Here is a 22,379-nt window from a genome sequence, read left to right on the forward strand (position 1 = left end):
TTCTAGGTTTCCGGCCCCGTGGCTCACCTCCGTCTTGGACCCTTACCTACCTCCTGTCCCCAGGTGTCCCCTGGCTCTGTGCACCTGCTCCGGGTGGTGGAGGACTTCATTCACCTGGTGGGCGATGCGCTCAAGGCCTTTCAGAGCTCCTTGATTGTCACGGACAACTTGGGTACGGGAGGCTGGTGGGGGGAGGGTGCTGGCTGTGGAACCCAGGCCCCCGTGGAGGAGGGGTGGGTTCTGAGGCTGCTCCTGTCCCGCCCTCTCTTGGGCCCTGTCTTTTCCGTATTTAACTCCTTATTTGTATCTTTCTCTCCATGTTCCTCCCCCTCCTTCGTCTCTGTGTTGTGTTTCTCTGTGTGTGGGTCTCTGCACCTCTGGGTTGGTACCGATCTTGGTGTCTGCATCTGCTTTCCTGGTGTGTGTCCCCCACATGTCTCTCTCCTTTGTGCCTGCCCTCTATGTGTCTGTCTGTCTCTGCTGTCCCCCGCCCCGTCCCCCTGCAGTGATCAGCATTCAGCGAGAGCCCGTCTCGGCGGTGTCCAGCGACATCACCTTCCCCATGCGGGGCCGCAGGGGCATGAAGGACTGGGTGCGGCACTCGGAGGACCGCCTCTTCCTGCCCAAGGAGGTGCTCAGCCTCTCCTCCCCAGGGAAGCCAGCTGCCTCTGCAGCTTCCAGCAGCCCTGCCAGGGGGAGGGGCCCAGGAACAGTGCCCCCTGGTCCAGGCTACTCCCATCAGCGCCTCCTCCCGGCAGACCCCGAGGATTCTGCCTCCTACTTTGTCATTGGTGCTGTGCTGTACCGCACCCTGGGCCTCATCCTGCCGCCCCCCAGGTGAGTCCCTGGGAAGGGTGGAGGGGGCTTCCGAGGGACCAGGCAGTTCCAGGTGAGAGGAGGCGGACCGAGCCTGTGCCGGCCACAGAGAGGTCCAGCCGCACCCTCCTGCAGCCTCAGACCCCTCGCCTGACTCTGCATACAGGTGCTTCTCAAAGATGTCTGTGAAGCTCCCAGAGGCTTCCCTGCAGTTCAGGGGGTGTTGGACTGAGCTCCAGATCGCACCCGAAATCCTGGGCCCCCCTGAGCTCTAGGCCTCTCCCTGGACTTGACCCCTGGTAGCCCCCTTCCCCCATCCAAAGCACCTTCGGGGTTCCTGACTGGGCCTGGGCACCCGCTGGCAGGAGCTGACCTCAGAACCTGTCCCCAGGCCCCCACTGGCCGTCACATCCCGGGTGATGACAGTGACTGTACGGCCCCCCACACAGCCACCAGCTGAGCCCCTCATCACAGTGGAGCTCTCCTACATCATTAATGTGAGTGGGGGCTCAGCAGGACCCTGGGAAGACCCCAACGTGGGCGGCCAAAGGCCTATCTGAGGGGGAGCTGGTGTGCACAATGGCAGGCGGACCCTCTGGCCTGTGGGGCTTGCGTGGCAGGGCGGGTGGTGGTCAGGGTGGTGAGCCCCCCGGCCCACACTGCACTCATGTCTTCTGCTTCCCAGGGCACCACAGATCCCCACTGCGCCAGCTGGGATTACTCCAGAGCGTGAGTTGGGCAGGGGCTCTGTGTGGAAGGCCAGAGGGCTCCTTGGTGCCATCCTTGGCCTAAGGGATGAAGGGCTCTCAACGGCCTGCCTTTCGGATGTGGCCTTGCCCTGGAGTCACCTCTTTGGGCTGAGGCCAGTGCTGGGGGTGGGGCCATGAAGCTGGGCTGGGGCTCATTCCACCTCTCCCCCCACCTAAGAGATGCCAGCTCAGGGGACTGGGACACCGAGAGCTGCCAGACCCTGGAGACCCAGGCAGCCCACACCCGCTGCCAGTGCCAGCACCTGTCCACCTTTGCCGTGCTGGCCCAGCCGCCCAAGGACCTGGTGAGTCGGGGGTGCCTGGGCTAGGCCGGGAGGAGGCGCCTGGGCTGCCAGTGGCCACCTGTGACAGTGTCAGAAGGGACCTGGTGACCCCACATGTGTGTCTGAGCAGCTGTACTTCTGGGACTGCCCATGGAAGTCTGTGCCCTTGGGATGGTGCTCACAGTGATGACATGTGCCTGGGGGTGTGTGGCGGTGGGCATTTGTGAGTGTTACACACATGTGCGTATCTGGTTGAATGCGCAAGAGTGTGGGTGACTGAGCATAAACACGCCTCCACGTATGTGACTGGGTCTGCTCTGTGTACCTGTGAGGACAACGGTGAGTCCCCTTCTGTGTGTGGCTGTGACAACGGCACAGGAGCCAGTCTCTACCAGACAGGGAGTGGGGAGGTGGAGGGCAGCCCTGCCACTGCCGGTGACCCATCTGATCATCTTCCCCAGACCCTGGAGCTGGCGGGCTCCCCCTCGGTCCCCCTGGTGATTGGCTGTGCTGTGTCCTGCATGGCGCTGCTCACCCTGCTTGCCATCTACGCTGCCTTCTGGAGGTAGGTGGGATGCTGGGAAGATGGCGTGGGAGGGGACCAGTCATCCCAGGTTGGGCTGGGACAGCCAGCTCCTCTGTCTCTGCCTGCCGTCCCCTCAGGTTTATAAAATCTGAACGCTCCATCATCTTGCTCAATTTCTGCCTGTCCATCCTGGCGTCTAACATCCTGATCCTAGTGGGCCAGTCGCGGGTGCTGAGCAAGGCAGGTGCAGGCTCCGGGGGTATCAGGGAGTGCACGTGGGGTGACGGGGGTGAGGGCAGAGAGTGTTTGCAGGTGATGGCGCGTGCGTCTGTGTGTATGCACCTCAGCGATGGATGTTGTTATACACTCCAGCTGTGTGTTGGGTGAGGGTGTGGGAAATTGTGTGTGAGCATACGTGCCGGCGTTGGGGAGGAGGGGGGTGTGTACTCGAGTGATGTCTGTGTACATCTGTGAGTGTCTACGTGAGTCAGGCGCCTGTGTGCACATGTGTGGGCGGGTGGCATTTGTGGAGCCTGAGCCTTCTCATGTCTCTGGACATGGAAGAGCCTCAGCCAGGCCTTTTGTGCCATCTGCCTGTGGGTGACCTGGGCTGGCTGTCCCTTATGCCCCCCTCAGCCTTCTCTGCACAGGGCCAGCACCGTGAGTGCCAGGTGTGGGGCCCGCCCGGCCGTGACGTGGCAGGTGCTCCTGTCTGTCCCCCTCCCTGCCAGCCCCATCTGTGTGTGGGCAGCCTGCCCGACCGCCTCTCGGATGCTGAATGCTGTGTGCATGTCACCAGGCCTGTGTCGTGCTGTGTGTGGGTGCAGGAAGACGGGGGTGCCTGGCAGGGCTCTGTGGGGGGCGGAGCTCGGGTGGGCAGCTATGGCAGCCCAACGCAGGGCGTGGGAAGCCTGGCGCCTCCCACCCTGGCTGCTGCTCAGGGCCACTCCCTCCTTTTCCTCTCCTTGTAGGGTGTGTGCACCATGACAGCCGCCTTCCTGCACTTCTTCTTCCTCTCCTCCTTTTGCTGGGTGCTCACTGAGGCTTGGCAGTCCTACTTGGCCGTCATTGGACGGATGCGCACCCGCCTTGTTCGCAAGCGCTTTCTCTGCCTGGGCTGGGGTGAGCAGGGCCCGTGCTGGACTCTGCCAATGGGCGTCGGGGGCAGGGGCAGCAAGATAGGTTCCGCTTCGGCCACGGCCCCTTTCTGTGGGCACAAGAGACACCTGGGCTGGGGTCTGGGAGGATGAGAGGTCCCTGAGGACTGGCCGTCTCAATCTGGCTCCTCTTCTCCCCCAGGCCTGCCTGCCCTGGTGGTGGCCGTGTCTGTCGGCTTTACCCGCACCAAAGGATACGGTACATCCAGCTAGTACGTGGGCCTCCCATCGTGGGCAGTGGGGTGACTGAACCTGTTAGGGCCCCAGACAGGACAGGGCCTCCGGCCTTTCAGGCTGTACCTCTGGCCCACACCCGCTGTGGGGCTTTGGGCAAATCCTGCCCCATCTCAGAGCCTCAGTTTCCCTGGTTGTAAACGGATGTGCTGGGATTGGCTAGTCTCTAAGAAGTCTCTAGTTCAGGGGTCTGCCTTGTTTGATCCCCAGGGGGCTGGGCCTGATGGTCTTCACTTTTGTTAGAGGGGAAACTGAGGCTTGGCAAGAGCCAGTGGCTCCTCTAACGCTGTCTGGGGCTTGGCCTCATTGCTGATGTGGGCCTGGCAGCTTAGCAGGCTCTGAGGGATGGCATTTGAGGGTGGGGAGGAGCCTGCTCGGGTGTCTGATACTCTCCCCTCCTCCCCCAGCTGCTGGCTCTCCCTCGAGGGTGGCCTGCTCTATGCCTTTGTGGGCCCTGCAGCCGTCATTGTCCTGGTATGTGCCCCTTCAGTGTCCGGGGAGGGGTGTGGCCCTGGGGGTCGACTCCTCTCTGCACTCCAGCTCCCACCTGGGGCTTTCCCTGCCAGGAGGGCACCTGGTGATCCTGTCTCCCTCACCCCACTCCACGGGGCCCCCAGGTGAACATGCTCATCGGAATCATCGTCTTCAACAAGCTCATGGCTCGAGATGGCATCTCAGACAAGTCCAAGAAGCAGAGGGCCGGGTAAGGGGGCGTCTCTGTGACCTGGCCTTGTGGGCAGTGGGATAGGGAGGGAGGGCTCTGGCCACTCTTGGAGCCAGGGCTTGACCATGCGACTGACCGGGGCTCCCTAACCTTGGCGCGTCAAGGGTGCCGGCCAGGTGGGCGCCCGGAGTGCTCAGCTGCAGCCCCTCGCCCGCCCTAACCCACCTCTCTCTCTCTCACCTGCCCCCCCCTCCCACCCTGCTCTGGGGCTCACGCTGCCCCTCTCCTCCCACTTCCCATGTGTTTCCCCCCTTCTCCCGTGTCTGTGCTGCCCCCGAGGTTGGAGCGGTGCCCCTGGGCCAGCCTGCTCCTCCCCTGCTCAGCGTGTGGAGCGGTCCCCAGCCCCCTGCTCAGCTCAGCCTCGGCCAGGAACGCCATGTTAGTTATGCCCCACGGGGGGCGGGGAGGTGGGTGGGCAGTGACCTTGGTGGGGGGAGGAGGGATATCAGCCCAGTGCCCTGGAAAGCGTGGTGTCCAGATGGCAGAGGGTATCGGGAGTGAGTGTCTGTGCTTCCTGGAAAATGCTGGGTTCCTGTGCCCGCCCTTTGCTCCCACCCCTGTGCTCACTGCAGCTTAGGTTTCATCCAGGCCCAGCTGGAGACCCGCTTCCACCTCCGCCTGCAGAAGCTCATAGTCCTTAGAACTTTTGAGGCCATAGAACCTTAGAATTAGAATGATAGAGTCTTAGAATAAGACAGTCGGAAGCTAAGAAAGTTAGAATGTGAATCAGAGCCTTAGCGTCTGTCATGGAATCTGAAAGTTAGAATTTTAGAGGTATTGAATCTCAACCAGTTGGGAGATAGAGAATCTTGGAGGCAGAGAATTCTGTCATTGAGATACCCCTGTCCCTGGTAGCTGAGAATCTCAAAATGTCAACCATGCACAAATCCACAAGCGCCTCAGGGCCAGCCTCCCGCCCAGGGCCCGGAACCCGTCTTGCCCTCCCTGACCGGCGGGGTCCAGCTTTATCTTGCACGTTTCCAGGGTCAGGAGCTCACTGCCTCTGGAGGCGGCTGGCACCATTTCTGGGAAGCTCCGTGGAGTAGGAAGCTCGCTGTCACTTGGGCTGCCAGCTGCCTCTCTGACCCAGGCTATCAGAACTAGCAGTTAAAAGCCTGGGCTTTGGAGGCAGCCAAACTGGGTTTGCATCCCAGCTTGGTCTCTCTGCCCAGCTGGGCACACTCCAGTTTCTTCATCTGTAAATTGGGATAATAATCCCCATGGCTGTTTATTGGAGTTGTTTTGATCACAGTGTGAACTAATGTATGTAAAGTGTTCCGCGTAGGGCCTGGCAGAGAATAGGTGGTAATCAATGGCAGCTCTTATGACTGTGATTAGGCCTCTCTTGGTCTTGGCTCTGCCCTCGGGGCTGTGGAGACCACGGTGCCTGCCCCCACGCCAGGCTGAGCAGCTCCCCGCCGCTCTTCGAAGGACAGATCTTGGCCCCCTGCCCCTCTTTCTGCTTTGTCCAGAGCTGTGTCCCCCCCGCTTGCCTGACTCTCCCACCTGGGGTGTTCATGAGGCAGAGGGGGCTGGGTATGGCACCTGGCCCAGCAGGGCCACACTGCCCTCCTGCACCCAGGAGGGCGGTTGGCGCTGGTAGCTGGATGCAGGGCCCATCTGCCTTTTTTCCCCTCTGCCCTCCCTGTCAAGGAGGCGAGGGATGTGTGGGTTTGGCCCTGATCCCAGCTTTTATCCCCAGGCCTCTGAGCAGGCACTGGGGGCCTGGGGCCTCCTCCTTGGGGAACTGAAAGGGAGGGGAGCCTCTTGTTGCACCGACCCTGGCCCCCATCTTCTCCCCAAAGATTTGTGCCCTGTGACACCCTCTGTGGCTTTGCCTGTTTAATCTTTCTGACTGTGTGTCTCCCCCTGCCTCAGTCTCTCACGGTGTCTGCCATCTCTCTCTGTCCCTGTCCTCGTCTTCCTCTCCCAGAATCTCTGGGGAGGTGGCCCAGGCTGTGATTTTGTACAAATTGGAGCTGAAAGCCACAGCAATGTCTCCCTTCCCCTCCCCCCCCCCCCCCCCCCCCCCCGTTCCACCTTCTCCGTCTCTGTCCCTGATGCTGCCTCTGGCTGTGGCTCAGTCCCATCGTGTCTCTGTGTCTGCCCCCCACGTCTCGGGTCCCTGCTCTGGCCCCATAGCTCTTCCTTTCTGTCTCTGTTCTGTTCCTCCGGCCCCAGCTCCTCAGCCCGTCTCTGCTTTGGGACATTACCGAGGCCTTGGCATGTGGGGCCCTGTCCATCCTGCGCAGCTCCCGGGCCCTGGGCTCAGTGCAGGCCTGGCACAGCTCAGCGTTTCCGGTGTCACCCTGACGGACCCTCTGCTGTGTCCTCAGGGCCTCACTCTGGAGCTCCTGTGTGGTGCTGCCCCTGCTGGCGCTCACCTGGATGTCCGCCGTGCTGGCCATGACAGACCGCCGCTCCGTGCTCTTCCAGGCCCTCTTTGCTGTCTTCAACTCTGCGCAGGGCTTCGTCATCACGGCCGTGCACTGCTTCCTGCGCCGCGAGGTGGGCCGGCCCCTCCTGCCCTTTCGCACCCGCCTGGCCAGGCCAGCGCGCTCGCATCTCCCCACGTGCACACAGACAGGATGGAGGCCCCGGCCAGGCCTCCGGCTGGGCAGCCCTGGGTGCGGAAGCTGAGAGCCCGGGGCAGCCTTGTCCCTGGCCTCCTGGCCTCCTGGCCTCCTGCTCCCCTGCTCCCCTCAGCCTTCCCCTAGGCTGGATGTGCTTCTGTCCTTCCAAACCCCTCGGTGGCTGGGTGCCTGCGTGGCTGGGTGGGAGGCACAGCCAGCTGTGGCCAGGGGCCCTGTGGCGGCCTCAGGCCAGCAGGCACCCACTGCCCCCAGGTCCAGGACGTGGTGAAGTGCCAGATGGGCGTGTGCCGGGCCGATGAGAGCGAGGACTCCCCTGACTCGTGTAAGAACGGGCAGCTGCAGATCCTGGTGAGTGGCGAGGCCTGGCAGGGTGGGTCCTGAGCACGCCCCCCCGCCCCCCCCCCCCCCCGTTTCCCTGCTCCCGGCCCCTCACCTTCTCCATCCATGGCAGGGAGGGGACGGAGGCCAGGTTTGGTTCAGACTCAGCCACTGACCCCTGGGTGGCATTGGGCAAGTCTTTCTCTCGTTCAATTTTTAAACCTGTCAAGTGGGGTTGGAGTGGACATGTCTGGGGTCCCCGGGGCTCTGTTGGGTGTGCCCTGGGTAGCACCTCTGGGTGGGTAGGGAGGGGACTGAGCCCCCCCCCACCCTGATACATTGATTCTCTCTCTGCCCACCTGCTCTGTCCCTCTCTGCCTATAGTCAGACTTTGAAAAGGATGTGGATCTGGCTTGTCAGACAGGTAAGTCTGCTGGCACAGAGCTGAGCATGATCCCCGGGGAAGGCCAAAGAAGGGAGGGCCCCCAGCCCCACTGTGGGAGGCCCCGATAAGGGTCTGACTGTAGAGTTTAGCTTTAGAGCCAGGCAGCCCTTAGTGGATTCAAGACTGTGAACACACCTACTGTGTACCTTTGGGCAGACAGTTTCCTCTCTGAGCCTTAAACGGGTTAGGCGACATCAAGTGCCTAGCAGGGTGCTGGGCACATAGTGGCTGTTACAGCGCGGTATTGTTTCCAGGGCTCTTACCAGATTCCCTTTCCAGTCTGTCTCCCGGAGAGGAGCTGCCCAGGGAGGGGGAGGAGCAAGGCCCTGTGACAGCCTCAGGGCGGTGGGGTCAGAGGTCAGGAGCTGGCCTGTAGGAGTTGGGCCTTGGCTTTGTTCCGTGCGCTGCCTTGCTGTGGTCTGTGGGCCGGCTGTTTTCTTAATGCCTCTGGTGCGGGAGAGAGTATCAGTCATCCGGCCATCTCGCCAGTTTCCTTCTCTATCTGAGCTCAGGGGCTTGGTACCTGACCCGTCCGGGCAGGGGCGTCTTGGGGTTCCTCCTCCCCAGAACTTACCTCCCTCCCACTCCTGCCCCCAGTTCTGTTCAAGGAGGTGAACACTTGCAACCCGTCCACCATCACGGGCACCCTGTCCCGCCTGTCCCTGGATGAGGACGAGGAGCCCAAGTCCTGCCTTGTGGGTCCGGAGGGTGGCCTCAGCTTCTCCACGCTGCCCGGGAGCATCCTGACGCCCATGGCAGCCTCGCCAGGGCTGGGGGAGCCGCCGCCCCCCCAGGAGCCCAACCCCGTGTACATGTGCGGGGAGGGCAGCCTGCGGCAGCTGGACCTCACGTGGCTCCGGCCAGGCGAGCCAGGCTCCGAGGGGGACTACATGGTGCTGCCCCGAAGGACTCTGAGCCTGCAGCCTGGCGGTGGGGGCGGGGGTGGTGAGGACCCCCCAAGGACCCGGCCCGAAGGCACCCCCCGACGCTCTGCCAAGGCGTTGGCCCATACCGAAGGCTACCCCAGCTTCTTATCCGTGGACCACTCGGGCCTGGGGCTGGGCCCTGCCTACGGGTCTCTACAGAACCCCTACGGGATGACCTTCCAACCGCCACCACCGACGCCCAGCGTCCGCCAAGTGCCCGAGCCGGGAGAGCGCAGCCGGACCATGCCCCGCACTGTGCCCGGCTCCACCATGAAGCTGGGCTCCTTGGAGGTAAGGGACTGTAGTGCCTGGGAGGCCTGCCACCAGGTGCCTGAGACTAAGTCCTAGGCAGCAGCCGGGAAGGGACAGCCAGCAACTGCCCCAGAGCAGCATCCTTGTACCAAGTCACTGTGCATCTCTTCCTCTGTTAGTGCCCACGGCAAATCCACAGGAATCCTGGCTCCTCTGAACTCCTCAAGGGGGCTTGGACTTCACGCTCTGAGGGTGCCCTGTTCGATGCATTCTCACTTGCTTTAGTGCCTGCTTGGGGGTGAACGGTTAGAATGGGTCTTCCTTTAAGGGGCCTGAGAGCCTGGGCCTCCTGGTCACACAGATCTGGGTTCAGGTCAGAGCGCTCTGGTCAGCAGTGAGATGTTGAGCAAAATCTCTCTCTGAGCCTCAGTAGATCTCGCTTAGCATTCATATCTCTGAGCCTCTGTTTCCTCATTTGTAAAGTGGAGATAACAGCAACTTCTTTGTGGATGGAGTTGCTGCGAGGACTAATTGAGTGACATAAAACATTGATCTCTGTGGGGCGGGTAGAAAGTGCTAGACGATTGGGGATCGCTGCAATCATCATCCCTGAATCAGCCTCAGCATGGCTGTCGGCCTGTGGCAACTGACCCTCCCCTTTCTGAGAAAATGTCAGCCCCGCTCTCTGCCCACCTGTGTGGCTTCTGTGGATGCCCCACATTCCCTCTGGCCTCCTCAGACCTGCTCCCTGCACAGAGTCACTGGGAACAGGCAGATGGTAGTGATATAGAACTCTGGAACATTCTAGTTGGAGGGATGAGGGGTAAGGAAGGGGGCAGGAGTCAGGGCTCAGACACCGTTGGCTGCTCATGCGCGGCCTCAGAATCCTGCTCCCCATCCTCCGCACGAAGGAAGTTAAGTTAGCATCGAGGAGCTTCACAAGTTTAGATTTTTTCCCAAAATGTTTCTTGAACATTTGGTGCCGGCTCCTGTTACAGATGGCAAAACAGGAAGGCGTAACAAAGACAAAACCCAGTACCGGCATTGGGCTTGGGGGTGAGCTCAGCATCATGGTTTCCATCTGTGGGCACCTGCCTATGGTTGGACCACACAGGAGGGGCCAGCATTGGGCTCCTTGTGTGGGAGGTGGCAATAAATGTGGCAGCATCTTTAGGGGTCAAGGATGGCATCCCAAGTTCTGGTGTGCATAACTGCAAGAAGGCAGAGGTGGAGGAGTGGATTTGTGGTGGGGGGAGGGGGCGGGTTCTGAATCCATTCCATTGGGCACAGCTGTGGGCATTGGGAAGGGAGAGGTGTGCTGCCTCCAGAAATAGAGGCGTGGCTGGGAGCAGGGAGAACACACATGCAGGAGAAGGTCCAGGGCAGATGTGCAGGGCCTAGTGCTGGGGAAGCCGGTGGGGGAAAGCAGGCAGCCAGGGGAGTGGTGCCCTGAAGGCCGGTGGTGGGGGACATGTCTGCAGGCCTGGGACTTGGGAGAGCTAGATGGTGTTTGAGCGGCATCCTTGAGGGCCTTGGGGCCAGTCCCTTCTCCTCAACGGACCTCAGTTTCCCCAGTGTAACCGGGGAAAGTTGGCCTTGGTTTCGTGAGTGCTCCGTGCCAACATTCTGAGACTCGAAGGCCTCCTCCTTGGGTGGCACTGGACACTGAGTGGGTTGTTAGGGCCTTGGAGGTGGGTCTTGGGCAAATGAGGGCCAGAGAGGCCAGTGAGGGGGTGGGGAGGCCAGGGAGCCGGGGCCTGGTTTTTGAGGGAAAAGGGCAAGGCAGGGTTAAAAGGACTAAAAACCCTCGCCCTGTGTTTGCTGGACAAATGGAGGGCTCTGGGGGGAGGGGAGCCCGGGGCTGGCAAGGAGAAAGGGGCAAGGCGGGCAGAGGGGTAGAGTCCAGGGCACGGAGGCAGGAGCGTCTGCTCTGTGGCCCCGTGTGGGAATCGTGTCCCTGCCCCCACGTGCGGTTGCGTGTCTGCGAGTGTGCCCGTGTGTGCCTCCTGTGAGCGTCTGCCTGCATGTGTGCTTTGCAGGGTGGCCTGGGGCAGAGCTGCAGCCCTGTGGCAGGGTGGTGCCTCGGCTCCTCTTCTCCTCGTCCCCCAGGCCTCAGCCCCTCTACCCACAACCCCGGGGGCTGCCTTTTAAGGATTCTGAGCTCCTAGGCACAGGCAGTGGGCAGCCCCTGCGTGTGGTAATAAACCTTCTTCTCCTTCACGGCCTCCTTGCTGCTCCTTCCAGAGGAAGAAGCTGCGGTATTCAGACCTGGACTTTGAGGTCAGTGCTGTGTGTATGTGTGTGGTGAGGGGGTGGGGGTTGTCCCTGGAGGGTCCACTCCTGAAGTTAGCCCAAGCCCCACTGCAGAGCCTGACCTGTGGGGTCCTCCCAGCATCCCCTCCCTGCCCTATCCCGTAGCTCTGGGTGAAGAGAGAGCTGGGCCTTGTCCCAGAGGGGCCAGCAACCGTCAGGGATGTGGGGACCCAGGGTGCCGAGTGCGCTGAGTGCGGGGCTGGCTCACGGTGCTGCCCCAGGCGGGCACGGCTTCTGACGCCCTGTGGCTCCCAGAAGGTGATGCACACCCGGAAACGGCACTCGGAACTCTACCACGAGCTTAACCAGAAGTTCCACACCTTCGACCGCTACCGCAGCCAGTCCACGGCCAAGGTGAGGGCTCTTCCTGTGGCTGCCCTGCCCGAAGCTCAGGCCCCATCTGGTGCAGTGGCCCCGGGGGTCAGACCCTGACCCATGGCCCCCGTTACAGAGGGAGAAGCGCTGGAGTGTGTCCTCGGGTGGGGCGGCCGAACGGACTCTGTCCAGCGTAAGTCCCCCCGGGCTGGGTGGGGGTGAGTGGGCTCTGTCCACCGCCCCTGCCTGGGCAAACGCAGCCTCCCCCGCCAAGGGCCTACCCATACCATAAGCAACAGTTCTGGGGTTGCACGGGGGTAGGGAGCATTGATGGGGGCTCCTCCGTGGTCTTGAGGAGCATGGGCAGAGCACAGGGGTCCGGACCCCCACTCTGGAGCCAGGCAGATCAGGATGTGAACCCTGTTTTCGCACCTGATTGCTTAGTAACTCTGTGCATCACTAGCATCACTGGCTTTCTCTGGGCCTCCTCAGTTTGTTGTTCTGTGCAGTGGGTGAGAAGGTATCGCTCCATCTCCATGGGTCCCTCCTGCTCCCTCCACAGGAGAAACCCAGTCCGGGGGAGCGCCCTAGCTTGTCCCAACATCGGCGACATCAGAGTTGGAGCACCTTCAAGTCTATGACGCTGGGCTCACTGCCCCCCAAGCCCCGAGAACGGCTGGCCCTGCACCGGGCAGCGGCCTGGGAGCCCACAGAACCACCGGATGGTGACTTCCAGACAGAGGTGTGAGTGCCACGCCAGACTGCCCTCTGCGAATAAAAATACATATATCTCTCTATTTTCACACTCCACTTTGGAACTACCCGGGAGCCAGCGCCCCCTCCCCTCTCCCGAGGGCTGGGCAGGACGTGCGGTGGACTCAGCTGGTCTGGGGGAGCCAGACTCGGTGTCGCCTGGCGGGGGCCAGGGCCCTTCCCTGTTTCTTAGGGGCCCCTCAGGCACTGGAGCCCCATCTTGGCCCCAGCCTGTCTGTCTCTGTCCTGGGCTGGGGAGGGGGGAGGGAAACTTTGTTGGGAATAAACTTCACTCTGTGGATTTTGCTGCTGAGCTGTTTGCTTCCCTGAGGGGAGGGCCCAGCCCTGGGATCCCAACAGCTTTGTTTATCTCCTCGGTTCACCTCGCTTGGTCTCATCAGAGTGTGTGATGGGTCAGTCCAGCCCTGAGTTGGAGTGAGGGGCGCCTGGGCTCTGACCCTGTCTTTGCCCTGGAATCCCTGGGTGACCTGGGGCGCACCCCTTTCCCTGTTGAGACCTGGGGTTAGCAGGTTGGGAATGTGGGTGGGGCCCCTTGCAGCTGGCCTTCCCCAGTGGCTGTGATGGTTGTGGCTGCCTTTCCCTGGGACCCAAAGGCCAGGCTTGAGTGACCTCAGTTTCCCCATCCGTGAAATGGCGATGGAACTAATCCTCACTGAAAGGTCCGGAGTTGGGCCGGGGTCGCACACCTATGACATGAGACCATAATGTATGAAAAGAGATTTTATTCCCGACACCTGGGTGCAGGTGGGCTGAGACCGAGAAAGGCATCAGCGGAGAGAGCAGGGAGAGATAGGTTTTTATTAATTTTTGCTGGCTGCAAGCCGCTCTGCTGATGCAGGGTCTGGTCCGTCCTTGGTTCCTCCCAGGCCAGGTGTCTTCTGGTTATCTGAGCTGTGCTGTGCTCAAGGCTGCAAGCTTTCTGCAAGGTATCTGCTAAGCACAATACGTTTTTCTTTGCCCCGTTTTATCCTCTTTAACCCTTTCACTTACCTCTTCGGGTCGTTAAGAAGATAAAACAAATGACTATGTAAAAAGCATAGTGAGTGCCTGGCACTGAGTAAGCTCGGTAAGTATCAGCTGTTAGTCCTTGGCACGTGGTCTCGTGTTAGGAGCTTCACACACACAGCCCCTGACCCCTCACCACAACCTGGCTGGAAGGTTTTAGGTTGCCCATTTTGTGGATGGGACGAGGCCAGAGAAGGGCGTGACTTGCTCAAGGCCACAGTCAGAGGCAGGGCTGGGACCTCACCGTCATTAATATCCCCTGGTAGGACAGGGAGCTTGAGCACAGCTTCTCGGTGCCTGATCTTCATGGCTGCAGGGAGCTGGGTGTGGTGGAGCCTCAGGTTCCAGGCTCAGGGTGGGTGTGGGGGGAAGGGACAGGCTGGCTTGGTGTCAGAGGACCAGGACAGGAGGCTCATTGCTGGGGCATGTTCTCTATATGCCTGAGTGAACCCAGCCTTCCTCACTGGGTATCCAGAAATCAATGTGAGCTTATCTACCCCTCCCTGGTTAGTCCTTCCTGGGCCTGGGTGCTATTCTAGGACCCCAAGTGGGAAGCCAGTCCTGGGCGCTGTCCAGGGTTCTGAAAGTGACCCGCTGCCCTCCCAAGAGATAAGGAGACCGCCTGAGAGGCTCACCCAAGCTCAGCTGCAGCCTCTCCTTGCCTTCCAGACTGTGGCAGGGTCATAGGTGAGCAGACAGCCTAACTCATAATCAAATTATCAACAAGATACTTTTTAAAAATATATATATATTTTTTATTGATCTCAGAGAGGAAGGAAGAGGGGGAGAGAGAGAAACATCAATGATGAGAGAGAATCATTGATCGGCTACCTCGTGCATACCCCACACTGGGGACTGAGCCCACAACCTGGGCATATGCCCTTGACCAGAATTGAATCTGGGACCCTTTATTCCGCAGGCCGACACTCTATTCACTGAGCCAAACCAGCTAGGGCTCAACATTCTTTTTTTGTACTACATCTTTTTTTTAAATTTATTTTATATTTTATATATTTTTAAATCTTTATTGTTGAGATTATTACAGATGTCCCTCCCTCCCCCACCCCCCAATTGTCTCCTTCCACCTGGCTCCAGCCCCGCCCCAGGCCTTCACCACCCTGTTGTCTGTGTCCATAGGAAATGCATATATCCATATAAGATCTTTGTTTAATCTCTTCCCACCCCACCCCCCTTCTCTCTGAGAATTGTCAGTCTGTTTCATTTCCATGCCTCTGATTCTATTTTATTCACCAGTTTATTCGTTTATTCTGTTCATTAGATTTCTTATTCATTTCTTTTGATTTTTAGATTCAATTGTTGATAGGTACTTATTTGTTGCCATTTTGTTGTTCATATTTTTTATCTTTTTCTTCTTCCTCTTCTTAAAGAATACCCTTCAACATGTCATATAATACTGGTTTGGTGGTGATGAACTCCTTTAGCTTTTTCTTGTCTGTGAAGCTCTTTATCTGACCTTCAATTCTAAATGATAGCTTTGCTGGGTAGAGTAATCTTGGTTTTAGGTCCTTGCTATCTATCACTTGGAATATTTCTTGCCACTCCCTCTGGCCTACATAGTTTCTGTTGAGAAATCAGCTGACAGTCAGTCGTATGGGCATTCAGTTGTAGGTAACTAACTGCTTTTCTCTTGCTGCTTTTAAGATTTTTTTGTCTTTAGCCCTTGGCATTTTAATTGTGATGTGTCTTGGTGTGGTCCTCTTTGGGTTCCTCTTGTATGGGACTCTCTGTGCTTCCTGGACTTGTAAGTCTATTTCTTTCACCAGGTAGGGGAAGTTTTCTGTCATTATTTCTTCAGATAGGTTTTCAATATCTTGCTCTCTCTTCTTCTGGCACCCCCATAATATGAATGTTGGTACACTTGAAGTCCCAGAGGCTCCTTACACTATCTTCATATTTTTGGATTCTTATTTCTTTTTACTCTTCTGGTTGGATGTTCGTTTGTTTCCTCATATTTCACGTCATTGCTTTGATTATCAGAATCCTCCAGTCTACTGTTGAATCCCTGTATGTTATTATTTATTTCAATTAGTGTATGCTTAATGTCTGACTGGTCCTTTTCCATGTGTTGGCCTCACTAAGATCCTTGAAAGTTTCACTAACTCCCTTGGATGTTTCTAGAAGATTCTTGAGTAACCTTATAACTGTAGTTTTGATCTCTATACCCAGTAGTTTGCTTTCTTCCATACCTTTCATTTGTGACATGTTTCTTTGTCTCTGCATTTTGGCTGCTTCCCTATGTTTGTTTCTATGTATTGGGTAGAGCTGCTATGTCTCCTTGAGTTGGTAGAGTGGCCTTGTGTAGTAGGTGTTCTATAGGGCCCATGGCTCAGCCTCCCCAGTCACCTGAGCTGGGAGCTCTAGATGCACCCCTATGTGGGCTATGTGCACAGTCTTGTAGTTGAGACTTGATTGCTGTTGGTGTCACTGGGAGGAATTGACCTCCAGGCCAATTGGCTGTGGGGACCAGCTGCAACTACAGTGGGAGAGCTGCTGTGCAGGACTTGCTTCAGTGGGGCTTTGGTGCTCACTGAGTCTTCCCCTTAAGTGTGTCACTTATGGATGTGTAGAGTTGTAATCTGGAATGGCCTGACACTGACCACTGGGTACACTGGCTCTTGGGTCTCCGGGGAGGTGCAAAGTCAGCCATTGCCTGGGGCCACCCAGCAGGAGCTACAGAGAGATCTGCAGATTCCACCTCTTTATATACAGTTTGGAAGTGCCCACATGAGGCCCAGCTGTGAAGCAAGGAAGGCTGGTGCTAGTGCTGGGTCTTGGGCCTTTTATTGATAGGTTTGGGACTCCCTGACCCAGCTGCAGCTTGTTTGAGATTTTCAAGGACAGGCCATTCATATGCAAAAGCTGCTGCAGGCAGCTGGGGTGGGGTTGTAAATTGGATGAGGCTGGGTCTTAGAGAATCACCAGGGCGGAGCAAGCAGAAATGGCTGCCAGTCAGCCCTATGACCAGGGAGGACCTGGCAAGGAACAATGATCCCTGTGAGTACCTCTGTCTGGGAGAAAGCCACCCCCAAGTTCCTGCCCCGATGCCAGACAAATGTGTCCCCCAGAGCCTCGCCGTGGTGCTGGAGCTCAGAGGAAGCAGGACCTTGTAAGTTCAGTTCATGGTGCCGGCCTTTAAGAGGAACAGCTGGGCCTCCAAGCAGCCTCAGTGTCACTGAGCTCTAACCCACATTGGTTTTTACAGTCCGCAGTTACAGGGACGTCTTTTCCCAGCTCTGGGACTCTGGGCTGGGGGTCTGGTGTGGGGCTGGGACCCCTTGCTTCTCCGGACGGTCTCCAAAGAGACAATCTCCCTCTTGATTAAAGAAGTGGCTCACGTGGGTGCAGGACCAGTCCGTTCCACGCCTCTGTACCTCCTACCAGTTTCAGTGTGCTTTCTTCTTTACTTCTCTAGTTGTAGGACTTCCATTCAGCCTCCTTTCCGGTGGTTCTGGATGACGGTGGTTCTGTATTTTAGGGGAGGCGGCAAGTATAGGCATTTACCTATGCCGCCATCTTGGTTCCTCTCCTGTACTACGTCTTTGAAATCTAGTGTGCCTTACATGTACAGCACATCTCAATTCAATCTGGCCACGTTGTGAGTGCTCCATAACCACATGTGGCTAGCGGCTACCGTATTGGATAGCACAGCTCCAGACAGAGAAAAGGCAGTGACCTTGGACAAGTCGATGCTGTGTCCTCTGTGAAAAGGAGGTATGAGTCCTACCTTGCATCCCTGGATCCTGGTGAGGGCTCAAGAGGCGAGGGAGGGAAGGATCCAGGCCCTGAGCCAGCGTTCCTGGAATCTACAGGTGGTCAGGGAGGGGAAGCAGAAGGAGGTCTTGAAACCCATGGACTGGTATTGGGCCTACCTTAGCAGAGCTTGGGGAGGCTATACTCCCCCTCCCCCAACAAGCACCCCTGGAGCCTGCCTTCCCTCTTCCCACCTATTGCCCCAGACCCTGGGGGAACGGGGGCAGATGGGACTGGCACTTGAACAGACACATTAAAACTCACTTGGATTTAATTTCCTTCCATTAGATACCAAATAAAATGAACTTAAGTGGCCTAGGTGGCCTGGGGGAAAGCCTGGTTGTGGCATGCTGCCAACTCCTGCTTCTCTGGACTCATTCCCCGTGAGGCATTCTCTTGCCCATCACAGCAGCTCATGGATCCACAGTTGGTGTTTTTCAGGGCCATCTCCCAGTATTCCCATTATTTCCCCTGTATTCCTCCAAGGCTACCAATCCCAGGAAGACCCATGCCCTCTCAGGTCCTAAGGTGTGCTAAGTGTCCAGTGGAGACTCTAATAAGGGACTTCAGACTAGTGGGATGTAAAACAGGGTGTTGAGCAGGGGACTGGCATGATCAGATTTGTATATTAACAGGATTGCTCTGGGTGGATGGGAAATGGACTGGGGTGGGGGGTTACTGAAGAGTGAGAGTGGATGTGGAGAGACCAGTGAGGAGACCATTCATGTGAAGGAAACTTAACTAGTGGGGTGCCATCAGGAGGCATGGGACCTATATGTATGTAGTAGGTGGAATTGTTAGCCCTGGTGTGGATGGATGGGAGGAGCCAAGGATGACCTGTCAGCTTGTGTCTTATACACCTGGATGACCTTGCCAATGGATTTGGGGTACAGGAAGAGGACCAGATTTGGGGGAGACAATCATGACTTTGGCCTTGGGCATGTTTACCTTGAAATACCTTAGAGATGGTCAAGGGGGAGTTTTGAGTGTGAAGTGGGTGGTAGGACAGGACTGGAACTCAGAAGGGCTGGGCAGGAAGTTGGATGGGAGCCGGCCGTAGAGTGAGTGGGAGGAAATGAAGATGGTGTGTAGACAGTTCTTGAAGTGGGGCTATGAAAAGAGGGAGATAAAGCTCAGGGCCCTCTGTAGGCTCTGAAGGTGAATTAGCTGGAGAGGGTGATGGAATGTTTCCAGGAATGGAGAGGCCCTTAACCCCTCCCCAAGATCCTACATAATGACAGACCAAAAATAACCAGCCCCACGGTCCTGGGAGGCAGGGTCCTGAGACCTGATAATAGACATCATCACAGAGATTGATTCTGCTCATTTTGGGGGCTGCAGGCCAGCCATGTTCCTGAAGGTGGGGGAGAGGCGATGAGGTGGGCGCTCCACAAAACCTCAGACCTGCTGGGAGGAGGGGATGCTGGGCTCCATGGGGCGCACCCAGGGCACAAGGTGGAGACAGAGACAAGGTGCCCCGGCTCTCTGCAGCCCTTGCCCTGCTCCCCCTGATCAGACAGGAGCAGAGGTAAGCCCTACCCCAAGCCTCAGCTGCCATGGGCCTGCTCCAGGCGGGTATGTCCCCATCCCCTGTGGTGGTGTGGCTCAGCCCCAGCCATCAATCCAGGAGTCCCTGGAGTCCACCAAGAAAGTCAATATTTAATTTGGGCACCATGTTAATGCCTTCGATTACTGACTCCCCCCTCCACTGCCTCAGGCTCATTTGTCACTTCCCACTGGGGAGAGGGGCAGGGCCTGGACTCAGTCGAGGCAGAACTCAGCCTAGGGTTGGCTTGGGGAACCTGGCCTGCGTGTGAGGGTTCTGCTACCCAGCTTTCTTTCTCCCTAAGAATCACTGATCTGCTGTGTTTGAGTTTCCTGAGCCTTGTCTCCGGGGAGGGAGGTGACAGGGAAGGGGTGGCAGTGGTGTGTGGTGGAGTGTTGGGGGAAGGTCCACTTTCCTCCCAGGTAGGCCGAGTCTAATTCCCTGCATGGCCCGGAACCAGAGCAGGTGTGGTGGGGGGTTGAATGACTGAGGGAAGGATAGGACCCGTGGAGTACGCCACCACCATGCAAGCAAGGTGAGAGGCCAAGGGCTGTGCAACATGTGCACGCACACTCACGAGTGGAAGAAATTCTGCTTTGATGATCACATCCAGAATTGTGCAACTGAAAACCCAAAAAGAAATTGTTTTCATTTCAGCACATGTGTATGTATTGTGCTTCATGGACTAATATCATTTCTATTATGAATTATGTATGGGGAACACCAGACTCTTTTCAATGAGTAGGGCATCTAAATGCCTTAATCTGACCCAGATGACTCTTGTCCTGAGCTGCCCTAGGACTACCCAGCTGACCTCTGAGCCACTCTGTCTAGCCTTGAACCAGAAGAGCCTGACTTAGTCATTCATTTACTCAGTAAACAGTGTCAGATGCCAAGTCATCTTGCCAGGCCCTGAGCTGGACACTGACAGAGTAAAGATGAGGAAGGCACGGTCTCCAGGAAGGATACCAAGGAGGAGGGAAGCAGCGGGAAGGGATGGATTTTGTTTTCTCTGCCCCGAACCTCCCATTGCTCTTAGAATAAAGTTAAGGCTCCACACTGCAGCCCAAGAGGTGTGGCCTGGTCTGGCCCCTCCCACAGCACTGACTGAGTCTCTTACCACGCCCCTCACTGATGGAGCTCTAGTCTTGTGGCCTTCTTTCGGCTCCTCCAACACATTCCATGGTTTTTCCCACCCCAGGGCCTTTGCATGTTCTGTACCCGCCACTTAAAAGTCTCCTCTGGAGCCTCATCTTTCGATTGAAGCGCTAATGTCACCTCCTCAGAAAGGCCTTCCTTGCATACCCCTTGCCCCATTGAGTCATTTTTGATCACATCACCCTAATCCAGCGGTTCTCAACCTGTGGGTCGCGACCCCTTTGGCGGTGGAAGGACCCTTTCACAGGGGTCGCCTAAGACCATCCTGCATATCAGATATTTACATGACAATTCATAACAGTAGCCACATTACAGTTATGAAGTAGCAACGAAAATAATTTTATGGTTGGGTCACAACATGAGGAACTGTATTTAAAGGGGCAGAAGGTTGAGAACCACTGCCCTAATCCCTAGTACTGCTTCTCCCAATCTGAAATGATAGCACCTGTTTCCTCTTTAGCGTCTGTCTCCCTCACTAGACTGAGCCTGAGGGCAGAACAGAGTGAGGTTCACTGACATATATATACACCATTGCCTGGTACATGAGTGGAACTTAAAGGATATTGTTGAATGAATGATGAATGAATGTAGTGCTTAAGGTTCCCACAGGACATCACGAGGGTGGGTATCCTGGAAGCAGAGCTGAAGCTCTGGCCGTCAGTTCCCTGCCACAGGCCACCTGTGTCTGTATCTAGTCCTGGGGAGTACGTAGGGGGGATGGTGTTGCACGTGTCGGCCTGGGAAGGGGAGAGCCCCGCAGGATTCCAGCCTCAGGGCATGCATATTGCAGGAGGCTCATTCCCTGCATATTAACTTGCTGCTGGACCGGCAGCTCCCACTCCTGCTGAATTTTTCAGTATCAGGGCAAATGGTTGCTTGAGAGTGGGGGTTGGGAGGACAGAGAATCCAAGTTCAGAAGGAAGGCCATGTACACTTTTTGTGTCAGTATCATTTGCAGCCATTTAAGGGGGACTTGCTCCTAGGTGGCCATGCATGGATGCTACACGTGCAGCGCATATCTGAGTGTGCTGGCCCTTTAACTGGCCTGCAGTGCACTAGGTACTTCTCTTTCACATGCCATCACTTCTAAACCCAACGGAGGGAAGGAAGGGCCCTTAGAGAGTCCATGGAGGGTCAGGGCTAGTGCTTAGTGGGCAGTGAGCATTTATGGAGAACCAAATGTGTACCTGGCACTGTGCTGGGCACTGGGGACTTGCCACACTAGAGAAGCCCATAGTCCAGGATAAGGGGCTGAAGGAAGAGGGAGAGGGACATGGACATGAGTAGGGGGTCTCCTCATTTAGCCTTCAGGGGGAGGCTAAAAGAAGGAAACACTTGCGCTGAGCTTTGAAAAGGAATGGAAAGCTCAGCAGGCAGAGAAAGGGGAAAGGGCACCCCAGGTGGAGGGTGCCACGTAAGCCAGGGCACGAGGCATGAAACTACCTGGCAAGTTTGGGGAATTGCAAACCGTGTGGTTTGGCTGCAGAGGAGAATGCTGGGAGGATGCTGGGCTGCCCATCCGAGGCTGCGAGGGAATAGGTTCTGATCAGAGTGGGCCTGGGGGGCCGTGATAGGGGTCTGGATTTTATTTTGAGGATTTCCCGGGCATCACTGAAACCAACGTGGGTTTTAGAAAGATTTGTGTAGTTATCAAGGGAAAGTAAATTCAACAAATAACGTTTTGAGCGCTTACTCTGTGCCAGGCACCGTGCTGGGTCCTGAGGACTGAGTCCTGCATGAGGCACGCACACCTCAGCCCAGCAGTGCGAATACAACAGACAGGTGGAGCAGGTAGGATGCTTGGCGCACAAACTCAAGAAATCTCCCCTTTTTTTTTGTTAAATCAGCTCCAATCTGACTCACTCTAAGGCTTAGAGTCTAAGCCCTTTCCTTTGAGTTGACAGAAAATTCTACCTCGGCCGTCACCGGTGCCCGCTGTGCAGCTTGTGCGAGGACCTGCTGTCCCACCTGGGCCTACGCAGGGAGGAGGGCCTTGTCTTGGGTCTACATTGGTCACACAGAGATGGCGATTGTCCTGGTCTACATGGTCCCTTGAGATTCAGCAACTCAGCTGCTCCTCTGCCACTTGGAGGCACTGAGGCTAGTACCCCAGTGCTTGGGCTCCAGCCTCCCCAGATACATGACCACCTGTCTCCCACAGCTCCGGTCATCTGTCAGGAGTGGTGCTGCTGGACACAGGTCCCCACTGCTCAACGGAACCCCCACTCCTGCTCCCTCTCCAGCTAGCTGCTCTCTCTCCTCTCTCTGCCCACACAGGCTGCCCTCTTCTCCCCGTCCCTTGGGAACACCGAGCACAGTCACATCCAGGAGGTTAGCTTTTTTAAAAGTCAGGAAGAGCCATCAGGCTTCCAGCAGCTTTGGTGTTCAGCCCCGCACAGTTCCCCGAGGCTAGGAAAATCAAAGGGCATGGCTACCAGCTTGGAACTGGGAGGAAAGCAAGAAAATTAACAT

General features: G+C 57.1%; 1 protein-coding gene across 9 annotated transcripts in view; it reads left to right on the plus strand.

The window, feature by feature from the left end:
• Positions 1-12,707, plus strand: part of ADGRB2 (adhesion G protein-coupled receptor B2) — a 36,261-nt gene extending 23,554 nt beyond the window's left edge. For 2 of the 9 annotated variants that reach the window (XM_059690394.1, XM_059690400.1), the window contains 20 exons: positions 64-172; positions 507-837; positions 1,208-1,313; positions 1,502-1,545; positions 1,744-1,870; positions 2,311-2,414; positions 2,513-2,615; positions 3,347-3,497; positions 3,675-3,744; positions 4,174-4,240; positions 4,384-4,469; positions 4,770-4,868; positions 6,827-6,998; positions 7,337-7,432; positions 7,787-7,826; positions 8,445-9,064; positions 11,270-11,305; positions 11,594-11,692; positions 11,790-11,846; positions 12,216-12,707. In XM_059690394.1, coding sequence (XP_059546377.1) covers positions 64-172; positions 507-837; positions 1,208-1,313; positions 1,502-1,545; positions 1,744-1,870; positions 2,311-2,414; positions 2,513-2,615; positions 3,347-3,497; positions 3,675-3,744; positions 4,174-4,240; positions 4,384-4,469; positions 4,770-4,868; positions 6,827-6,998; positions 7,337-7,432; positions 7,787-7,826; positions 8,445-9,064; positions 11,270-11,305; positions 11,594-11,692; positions 11,790-11,846; positions 12,216-12,401 — 2,703 coding nt within the window. In that variant the 3' untranslated portion in view covers positions 12,402-12,707. Of the gene's footprint in view, positions 1-63; positions 173-506; positions 838-1,207; positions 1,314-1,501; positions 1,546-1,743; positions 1,871-2,310; positions 2,415-2,512; positions 2,620-3,346; positions 3,498-3,674; positions 3,745-4,173; positions 4,241-4,383; positions 4,470-4,769; positions 4,869-6,826; positions 6,999-7,336; positions 7,433-7,786; positions 7,827-8,444; positions 9,065-11,269; positions 11,306-11,593; positions 11,693-11,789; positions 11,847-12,215 lie in introns of all 9 variants that reach the window. The other 7 variants (XM_059690395.1, XM_059690399.1, XM_059690397.1 and 4 more) reach the window with 7 other exon arrangements.
• Positions 12,708-22,379: the final 9,672 nt, after the last annotated feature.

This window comes from Myotis daubentonii, chromosome 3 (genome assembly GCF_963259705.1).
Source record: "Myotis daubentonii chromosome 3, mMyoDau2.1, whole genome shotgun sequence".
Classification (NCBI taxonomy): Eukaryota; Metazoa; Chordata; class Mammalia; order Chiroptera; family Vespertilionidae; genus Myotis; species Myotis daubentonii.